This window comes from Chrysochloris asiatica, unplaced genomic scaffold (assembly GCF_000296735.1).
Source record: "Chrysochloris asiatica unplaced genomic scaffold, ChrAsi1.0 scaffold00333, whole genome shotgun sequence".
NCBI classification, from domain to species: Eukaryota; Metazoa; Chordata; class Mammalia; order Afrosoricida; family Chrysochloridae; genus Chrysochloris; species Chrysochloris asiatica.
The window spans coordinates 885,141-894,918 of record NW_006408851.1 but is presented as its reverse complement, the minus strand read 5'-3'; the positions used below and the strand labels follow the sequence as shown (position 1 = coordinate 894,918).

Below are 9,778 nucleotides of genomic sequence, written 5' to 3'. Positions count from 1 at the left end.
TTTCTTTGTTGTTGCTTCACTTTCCCCTGATCCTAACCCACAGTTCCTTCCCTCACCTGAAAGCTCTTCCCTGACCCCTCCTGTCATGAAAAAGCCATAGTGCGCATCCCCTTGCTGCTCTACCTAACATGTTCTGTTCTCTGCTAGATCTTCCCATGGCCTGGGTTCCTTTCACCCACCTCTGAATAGGTACATTCCATTCCTAAGTACACTTCTGCCCACTCAAAAGTGAGCTTCAAAAGCAGTGATTCAGATCACAGGAGAGGAACAGTATGCTCTATTACCTTTTTCCTTCTGTTGACCTCTGCCCAACTCCCCTTGATCTGGCATTCACCTCAGCCCACACATCAGGTCCCAGTCCCTGTCTCCTCCCCTGTTCAGGTAGGCTTGATCACGTTCATGGCACTGGTGGGCAGCTTTGTGCCAGCAGAGGAGGCCGAAATTGGAGCAGTAGATGCCATCTTCACCCGAATCCATAGCTGTGAATCCATCTCCCTTGGCCTCTCCACCTTCATGATCGACCTCAACCAGGTCAAAAGGGTGCAAAGGGAGGCAGAATTGAGGGAAGCGGGTAGTGGGGGAGGAACACCACCCTGAAAAATGCTCAGAGCAAGAAAATCATTCCCTTTACCTGCATGCCCTCTATATGAGGGCTAGGGAACACCCTGTTCAGAGACTAGCAGCATCAATACCATAAACATTTATTGAATTCTTTCTTCTCACAAAGCACTGTGGTAATACAAGAGTGAAAAGAACATATGCCTTGCTATGAAACAACCTGTGGTCCAACAGAGTAGTAGACATATATGTAAATAGACAAACAGTTTTATTTACAAGCACACCATGGTCAGTGCGTTACAGATCTTTCTGTACTAACTAAACCCTCCTTTGTTCACTTCATGTCTGGTAGGTGGCTAAAGCGGTGAACAATGCCACTGAGCAGTCTCTAGTCCTTATCGATGAATTTGGAAAGGGAACCAACACGGTGAGGGGAGAAAGTGATCAGAACTAAGAAGAGGGAAGTGGAGGAGGATGAAGGAGCATGACAACGAGGCTGGGCCTTAGGGAAAGAATAGGGATGTGTGGGGCAGAAGAGAAACAGTGTGAGGCGGGAAAAGACCATGGCAGAGGGGGCACATGGGCTGCCCACTTCCACATCTTTCCCTTGCGCTTTGCACAGGTGGATGGGCTTGCACTTCTGGCTGCAGTGCTGCGACACTGGCTGTCACTTGGACCCATGTGCCCACAGATCTTTGTGGCCACCAACTTTCTAAGCCTTGTTCAGTTACAGCTGCTGCCGCAAGGGCCCCTCATTAAGTATTTGGTGAGGATATCCATCTAACCCCTATGATCCCCTTGGCTGGGTGTTTCCCATGGTGGGGATTGGCTCTCAAAAGGACCATGTCCCTTCCCTTTTCCCCACAGGGATTAACCATGGGTTTCAGGGTTAAGAAGCAGGATGATAGACAAACACTGATCCCCTCTTATTCTCTTCAAAGACCATGGAGACATGTGAGGATGGGAATGACCTTGTCTTCTTCTACCAGATTTGTGAAGGTGTTGCCAATGCTAGCCATGCCTCCCACACAGCTGCCCAGGCTGGGCTTCCTGACAAACTCATTGCTCGTGGCAAGGAGGTGATGTTATTAACACATTCAACCATTTCCTTCTCAGGGCTCTCTTTCCTCTCAGAGCCCTGGGTTCTGAGCCCACAAGATGTCTTGCCCTTACTGTCTCTACTCTCAGCTGACTCCCTCCCTCATCTTCTTTCCTTCCTGTTGGTCCTAGGTCTCAGACTTAATTCGCAGTGGAAAGCCTATCAAGCCTATCAAAGACTTGCTAAAAGAGACTCAAATGGAAAAGTGAGTGTGTGGCTTTCTGTCCTTGTTCTCTTAGCAACTTCTGCAGCCCTTCTCCCATTCTTGGGGACTCAAACAGTCTTTTCCAGCACTTTACCTTTCAGAGACCCACATTTCTTTCTGCAATCCCTACATCCTCAAGGTTCCAGGTTTCCTGTGCTACAGCCTTCTCCCCTCTGCTCAGAGACTCATATATCTCTTCCTCCATAAATCTAGCTATTTTCTCTCCCCTTCAGTTGCCAGACCTTGGTGGGTAAGTTTCTGAAACTGGATTTGGAAGACCCCAACCTGGACTTGGACATTTTCATGAGTCAAGAAGTACTGCCTGCAGCCACCTCCATCCTCTGAGAGACCTTCCTCTGTGCTCCCCAATTGCCCCAGTCTGTGTATACTCCATGTGCTCTTTTTGATTCCTTTTTTCTTTCAGAGTAAGAGTTCTCGATTTCCATGAACATTTTGTTATATATGAAGAATAAAGTTTGTCTTTGATAAAGTCATTGTTTACTTAGACCAAAACAAAACAAGAAATTAGGAAGGAGCTGAAACGTTTAATGAGAGGGACCTTTGCCAACTCATTAAAAATACAGTGACACTGCTTAGAGAGACCCTTGGGCTCTATCCAGGGAGCTCTCAGGAGAACAAAGCACCCTGGGGAGGCTCTAAAAAAAGCAGATTAGAGGGGAGACAAAGGATCCCAAGGGAGATGGTGTTTCCTGGTAAGTAGGAATACCCGCACCTCAGACAGACACAATGGGGAAGGCCCTGAGAGGCTGAAAGGGTAGAATGGGGGAAAGCCAGGGTGGGCAGGCTAAGACCCTCGCAGCTGTGAGCTGCCCCTGGTATGGGTCCCCTATTCGGTCCTGCTGCTGCTGGGGACAAGCTGCCAAGACCCAGAGGCCCAGAGCTGCTGCTTCTGGGTGAGTGGTAGCCAAGGGAAGCCCCACTCCCTATTCCTGCCCCCCTATATTTCCACTTAGCTTTAAGGATTCACAAGTCTTCCCTGCTTTCCCTGCCCACAGTGGTTAGCCTGGGCTTATACCCAGAGACCAGACAATGAACCTAGCCAGGGGTTGGGAGGAAGGGTAGTGGCTCAGTCAACTTCTACTCCCTGCCTTTTCCAGCTTCAGAACATGCAGAACCTGAAGCAAGAACAGGACGTTTTGCGGCAGGGCCAGGAGCTGCTGGAGCACTGCAAGGCCTGGATTGAGGGAAGCCCAGTGGCAGAAGCTACTTCTGGCTTTTGGTGAGGTATAGGGCTGCCCTTCTGTGTCTGTGTACATGGGAGGCACAGGGACTAACTATGTGGACACAGCTTGAGACTATCCTGGAGCAGGGAGATGTAATGGACAGGAATCAGGAATTGGAGGCTGCATTATAATGACAGGATGCCACAGAGTGGTAAGTGGTGCTCACTGTTGAGATGGAGAAGATTGGACTGCACTTCATTCAGAGGGACATGATTTGAATCATTCTACTGAGATGGGGGAGCCACCTGGATTATTCTGATGAGACAAGAGATGAACAGGGAAGATACATAAAGAATAGCAAAAGGGAGTATAGTATTTGAGGGGATGGAGGAACTAGCATGCTGAAGAGATGGCAGTGCAGACTACTGGATCTTTCTGCCTGCTGGGAAGGGGTGGCCCATGTGGAAAGGAATGTCCTTGGTAGATAGGAGAAAAGTGAGAGGTGGATCTCAGGTTTTCCCCATGTTGGCAGTTTCCAACTCCTGCTTTTTTAGAATTTTCTAAAAGATTTATACTCAGAATCTGTGACCTCCAGTTATCTCAGATTCAAAAAGGTCAGCATCTGTTTGCAGACTCTGATTATGGGGAAGGTGAATTTATTGTTTTTAGTTTAGACTTTTCAGGAAACAGGGAATTGGGTGGGGGGGAGTTACATGGGGTCAGCACTGTTTTCAATTTTTCCCCCAGTTTTTTTCATAGCCATTGAACATGGCTAGTTCCTGCATCACCCAGGATTGAAAGGAAAGGCCAAGGAAGCAGTATTTGTGGCAGCAGTGAGGCAAACTGTAGGGATATGGGGGAAGAGCAGCCCTCACCCCATGGGACAAAGTGGAGCTCTAATGCCCTGGCTGTTTTTGTTTTCTCCCCTCCCCTCTCCTCTCCTCCCTTTCTCTTTTTCTTGTCTCTAGGGATTCTCAGACAGTGGAAAGGAGTCATCCAGCAAAGGCAGGGATGGTGGAGTCCAAGGAGCAGAGGGGCCCTGCCCTTATCTAAGGCTTCCTCCTACTCCCCTCAGTCTGGCGAGGGAAAAGGCCCAGTCAGAAATCCCAGCCTTCTTATGCTGTTTCTTAACCAAACAGCTAACTGGGTTAGGTGGAAGATTAGCTGAAGTTCAAAAATATTGGTATAGTTTCTCCTCTGCTCCCGAAAACTTCCATTTCATCTTTTTGGTGTCTCATGCCTTTACTCTTCCCTATAGGAGTACTGGTGTGGCATTGTGAGTTAATGTGTCAGACTGCAAAGCTGTTTGAACTGCAAGATTGGTGGTTCAAGCTTACCAGCTGCTCCTTGGAAACCCTATACAGGGTCACTATTGGTCAGAACTGACTCGATGGCACTTAACAACAACAAATAGGACACATAAAACTGATCTGTCTTTTAAATCTCTCTGGGGAGGATACATGTTTATTGAAACTATCTTTCAGCTTTAAATACAAAAATAAAATGGAACATGCTCTGGAGTTTCAAATTTTAAAAATTCTATAAATAACACTTCCTGGTACCCTACCTCACTCCGAACCTTAGTCTTCTCCCCATATACCTTCCCCCCACCTGAGCCTAAGCAAGCACGAATAAGTAGAAGAAAAAAGATGTTACAGAGAAATGGAAATCAACCTTCTCAAAAAAGAAATCTTCAGTTTTGTTCCCACAGGTTTGGGAGGGAAAGTGCATTGTAGGAAACGCCATTGCCCGCCATCCCAAACGAATGGTTTTTAAGAAAGAGAGGGACAAAGTGGGGTCCCGGGTCTATATTTCCTTCTCACCCGTGGGGCAGATTGAAACAAGCTCTCTTGCTACCAGGAGGTCAGGCCAAGCAGCAGCAGCAGCAACCCTCCCACTGTGCCCCACCAGAGGCTGCTGGCCATCCCTCTTCCAGCCCTGCCAGGAGTCACAGAAGTGGACAGGTGAAAGTCAGGGCTGGCAGGGGTGAGGCCAGGGCAAGTTGAGTCTGTGGAGGCAGCGAGCTGGTCCTAGGGATAAGAAGAACAGACTGGCAGGGTAGGACTGGCTGGGGCTGCATCCAAATTAAACCCACACGGTCCTCTTCTTAGGAGCCCTGGTGGCACAATGGCTAAAGCGCCCAGCAGCTAATCGACAGGTCTGGGGTTCAACCCACCAGCCCAGCTGCTCTGTGGGAGAAAGATGTGGCAGTATGTTCCAGTAAAGATTACAGCCTTAGGAACACTATTCTGTCCTGTAGGGTCGCCATGAGTCGGAAAGACAGCAGAAAGAAAAGAGGGATGTTTTACCTGCGGGGACGGGGCAGGCGCCAGCACTAGGAGCCGGAGGAAGGCATGAGTCGTGGGCACTGAGCTGGCTTCACGACCCACCGCAGTCACAGTCACCATCACCAAGGAGTCAGGGGAGGCTGAGTCTGGAACCTCCAGCCACAGGCGCCCCCAGGTGGACTCATTCTGCCCCAGATGAACCCTGGAGCATGAATACAGACAAGCTGCTGGAGCCCAGGACTCCAATAAGCCACAGAGTCAAGCACAGCTGAGGAATCTGAGGGCCAATCAGAAGGGGCCAGAGGCGGACCTTGGAATAATAAACGTGAACAGAACCCGACGCCCTAGAACCCACAGGTAGCGCCAGAATAGACCCAAAAGGTCTCAGGGGCTTCACCTGGAGATGTTAGAGGTTAGGGCGAAGTTGGGATTGACTGAAGTCCTAAGGTCGAGATCCTGAGGGCCCAAGAAATTGGCGATATGGAGGCTGAGTGGGACCTTGCTGCCGGGGGCCAGGAAACCAGGAGGGCCGCTGAGCTGAGGAAGTGGGCCAGTCAGAGGATGATGCAGCCCAGCTGCTTCCTGCCCCAGCAGTACCCGCCCCTGGCGTCTCACCTCTAGAAGCACAGGGACCACTGTACAGGGTTGGAGGGCTGCCCTTTGCAAGCCGCGCCCCGCTCTGTCCTGGCCGATCAATTCCAGAGAGAACGAACCAGGCTTGGACAGCAGTGTAGGCGGCAGTGAAGCCGCTAGGCGACCTCGCTTCTGAAGACCTGTGGGTTCCAAGGGCACCCGACCCACCTCAGTGCCCTCCGGGACCCTTCGAAGGATAACATGAGAGAAATATGGCCCATGATCCTCAGCGTTGTCTCTGGAGCCAGGCCCTGTCACCTCTACCAGCAGCTGGGTCTGGAGACCTGGGGCAGGGGAGAGAAGTGTGCTCTATGTGAGATTCAGTGACACAGTGAAGAAAGATGATAGGTCTTCCGACTAATGGTTACCTCTGGCAGGTATGGATAGGGAAAAGTCGTTATCCCTGAGGGGTACAGATGGGGAGGATGAGGAGGGAGTTCCCGGGTGTTGGAAATGAAATGTTTTATATCTTGAAATGGATGATGGTTACAAGGGTTTGTATATATGAAATCCATCAAGCTGTGCATTGAAGATACGTGTACTTTAACTCCTCCACTCCACCTCCAAAAAGGCAAAATACCTGTTGCTTTCCATTCTGACTCAAGAGAGAGACATAGAACAGAATAGAACTGCTCCCTAGATTTTCCAAGACTGCCACATCTTTCTTCTATGGAACAGCTGGTATCTTTCAGTTGGCAGCTGAGTGCTTAATCACTGCCCCACCAGGTCTCCTTATTGCACTTTACTATATGTAAATTATAATACAAACATATAAAAACATTTTTAAAGCATTAATGAACAAGGTGAGGGAGAATGGGAACCAGGTGTACCTGCAACTGGCTGAGTCAGAGGATAGAGGCCAGGGTGGGGCCCATCCTCCACTGGGATCCCAAAGTGGAAGAGGAAGTCCAGGGAGGTCTGGGCTGAGGGAAGGCAAAGGTAATCAGAGACCTCCCAGAACTGAATGGAACTGACACATCCCTCTGAGGTCTGCAGTTTCCCCTTCCTCTTTACCAAAGTACCTCCCTCCTTACCTTGCACTCTCACCCGGGGCGTGCCCTCAGATGTGACCTGGATCTCCCAGGTCCCAGTCTGTGGGGGATCATTCATAGTCACCATCCAGAACTGTCCAAAGCGTTGAGTGTGACCTAGAGGACCCTCACCTTCCTCCTGGCCCTGGGAGATCCCTGAGGGGAGGGGATAAGAATTGATTACTACATAAGACAATTCTCTCTTCCCTCCAAGCCCCAGAACTGAAGTCCTCTCTTCCCTCATTCTCCAATCTCCATCCTTCCTTCTCCCTTGAGACACAAACATGGAGGTACCTGCAGAATTCCTGATCCAGAAACTGCTGATCTTCCCGTGGAGCCGGACTGTAATCCTCTGCAGCAGCTCATCCACAGTGAATGTAAGCAGTCTTCCAGGCACCACGATTGGTGGTTCCAGGGGAAGGGTGACCTTGTGGGACCGGCAGTAACAAAAAACAGAAGAGAGGATAAGCTATGGAATGAGGTAGAAACAAAGGAAAAAGACAGACAGAAAAAAATTAAGTCGTACATGGAGAAGGGATACTAGTGAGAGAGGTACAGCATCAGGGGTTAGATTACAGTCAGTGACCAATTTTGGGGCAAGGAATTAAGAATAATATGTTCATTTTCTGTCCCCCCTTTAAAGATGGCAGGACTTCCTGTGTCAGTTTGGAGGGCAAAATACTGAAGACCAAGATGAGAGGTCATACTAATATGGAAGAAGCAAAGTAGAAGGTAGGTAGCCATGAATCTCAGAGGGAAGGAAGTTTCCTTTCCCACCCTTCAGATTGGAATGGCAACACAGTATTGGGATCTCTTCCCTCTTGGACTAGGAGAAAGAGATACAATTGTCACCCAACCCCTTGGTTTTGATCTCAGGACACAGGTCCCTCTGGCTCCTACACTTACTCACCAGGTCAACCATGCTTTCCCCAACTATGGCTGCAACATCCTGAATGTACTGGTCTTTGGTGAAGATCACTTCTCCTCCGGAGGCTAGGGCCACCGCCTCATATGGCTCAAAACGCAGAGGGGACAAGACCTCACGTCGGGCCCGAATCTGAACCCTTGATGGGTCTTCAGTCACTAGGAACGTCACCTATGGCCATAAGAGAGCCTAATACTTGTGTCCAAGTACTGTCTACCATCATGAATGAGGGACTTCCTGTGTTCAAGCTTTCTACAGAGCTGATGATTGGTGATAAAGTCTCTGTACACTCTGACTGCTACTGTGGGGTCTCCAATTACACAACCCCCTGGCCTTTAGTTAGTAGTTGGCCACCCTCTTATAACTGCTACCATAATATTTCACAGTAGATTTTTAGAACTATATCTGCAGGTCTTCAAGTGGTTTATTGGAATAGGTTCAAATATGAACTCAACATTCTTAAGGGTAGGGTTTCACAGTCTTGAGTGTTATTACAGGTATCAGGAAATGTAACATTCACTGCCTGTATCTCCCCTCCTCCCCTTGTCAAGGCTGCTCTACCACCATAGTAAGGTATGACATATTATGAGATTGTTGTCATAGGGTCTCCCACATCATTGGGTGGCTAACATTGGGTCACCCACAAGCTATGCTTACTCTGCAGCGTCGCTCCTGAGTCAGAGATTCCACCCGGTTGGTGAGAAGGGCATCCTTGGGGGAAGCGTCAGTGAAGACAAAGATGTCTGAGAGTGGAGGTGTGTGCAACAGTGCTAGCTGGCAGGAAGGGAAAGGACTGGTGTTAATAATGGCAGGGTACAGAGAAGGGGAGAGCAAGGAAGGACAGAGTGAAAGGCAAGATAGCCCTAGAATGTAGAATTGAAGGTGGGAGTGGGTAAGATGTGAGAGGGGCAGATCCCAGGAAGGTTTTAGCTTGGTGACAGAGCCCAGGAAGAAAGGACTAAGAAGAGAAGAAGTGATGGGCCAGACCTCCACAGCTGACAGGCACATCTCAGGCTCATCTCCACCTCCCAATGCGTGAATCTCATTGAGTTGTTGCCAGAAGCTATCTGGGTCACTGGTTGTAAAGACAGGGCCAAAGCCTGGAGATGGGGAAAGGAGGTTAAAATGAGTGGGAGGCAGGTTCCTCTCATTGCTACCCAGGGACACCTCCCAAGTTGAGAGGCCTGCTGTGTTCCTGGGGTGGGTAATAACAATATTCCCTTATATTTATATGGCTCCTTAAACTTGTTAGTACAGGGCAGGGCAGAGGTTAGGTACTCCTAGTGGGGAAGTAGGCCTCGTGACTCCATTCTCTTAACAAAATGGTGGCACTTCCTGTGCTCCTGAGTGGGCCTTTACTGGATATGTGTATGTATAAAAAGGAAATTGGGGCTTCTGTTTTCTCATCAGAAAAGTCAGAGAAAGTAATAGTTCTCAGAAGGTTATCAAGCAAACTATGTGAGTTGATTTTGTAAATCTTAGAATAGTGCCTTGACACATAATAACTGCTAAAATCCTAATTATTCATTCATATATACCATCAGCAAACATGTTATAAGTCTCTATGAAGTACCAGCAACTATGAGACTTAAATAGACACATCAGACACAAACCTTGCCCTTAGGGAACTCCCAGTAGGCATTTTATTTGATCACCATTTCAACCCTGAGAGATAGGAAGAATTGTTTTGTTGTTAGGTGCCGTCGAGTCGGTACTGACTCATAGCGACTTTAAGTCCAGCAGAAAGAAACACTGCTTGATCCTGGGCCAACCTCACTATCATTGCCATGCTTGAGCCCATTGATGCTGTCACTTTGCCAATCCATCTCTTTGGGGGTCTTCCTCTTTTTCTCTG

The 9,778-nt window shown here is 48.8% G+C and overlaps 3 protein-coding genes across 5 annotated transcripts in view; 2 read left to right on the top strand and 1 right to left on the bottom strand.

The window, feature by feature from the left end:
* MSH5 (mutS homolog 5) overlaps window positions 1-2,348 on the top strand; it is a 30,496-nt gene extending 28,148 nt beyond the window's left edge. The window contains exons 19-24 of one of the 3 annotated variants that reach the window (XM_006875584.1): window positions 382-531; window positions 911-985; window positions 1,181-1,324; window positions 1,500-1,637; window positions 1,789-1,862; window positions 2,096-2,348. In XM_006875584.1, the coding sequence (XP_006875646.1) occupies window positions 382-531; window positions 911-985; window positions 1,181-1,324; window positions 1,500-1,637; window positions 1,789-1,862; window positions 2,096-2,207 (693 nt within the window). In that variant the 3' untranslated portion in view covers window positions 2,208-2,348. Of the gene's footprint in view, window positions 1-381; window positions 541-910; window positions 986-1,180; window positions 1,325-1,499; window positions 1,638-1,788; window positions 1,863-2,095 lie in introns of all 3 variants that reach the window. The other 2 variants (XM_006875585.1, XM_006875586.1) reach the window with 2 other exon arrangements.
* A 214-nt stretch (window positions 2,349-2,562) lies between these two features.
* SAPCD1 (suppressor APC domain containing 1) lies at window positions 2,563-3,883 on the top strand. The gene is given in 6 exon segments (XM_006878336.1): window positions 2,563-2,579; window positions 2,683-2,776; window positions 2,981-3,060; window positions 3,062-3,107; window positions 3,601-3,696; window positions 3,794-3,883. Coding segments are annotated over 6 exon segments (423 nt in total).
* Window positions 3,884-4,899: 1,016 nt separating this feature from the next.
* Window positions 4,900-9,778, bottom strand: part of VWA7 (von Willebrand factor A domain containing 7) — an 11,893-nt gene continuing 7,014 nt past the window's right edge. The window contains exons 7-16 of the mRNA XM_006875583.1: window positions 8,911-9,023; window positions 8,581-8,697; window positions 7,909-8,094; window positions 7,293-7,425; window positions 7,002-7,154; window positions 6,798-6,890; window positions 5,950-6,251; window positions 5,732-5,871; window positions 5,356-5,536; window positions 4,900-5,076 (exon numbers count right to left, since the gene is read on the bottom strand). Of these exons, the coding sequence (XP_006875645.1) occupies window positions 4,900-5,076; window positions 5,356-5,536; window positions 5,732-5,871; window positions 5,950-6,251; window positions 6,798-6,890; window positions 7,002-7,154; window positions 7,293-7,425; window positions 7,909-8,094; window positions 8,581-8,697; window positions 8,911-9,023 (1,595 nt within the window). The remainder of the gene's footprint in view (window positions 5,077-5,355; window positions 5,537-5,731; window positions 5,872-5,949; window positions 6,252-6,797; window positions 6,891-7,001; window positions 7,155-7,292; window positions 7,426-7,908; window positions 8,095-8,580; window positions 8,698-8,910; window positions 9,024-9,778) is intronic.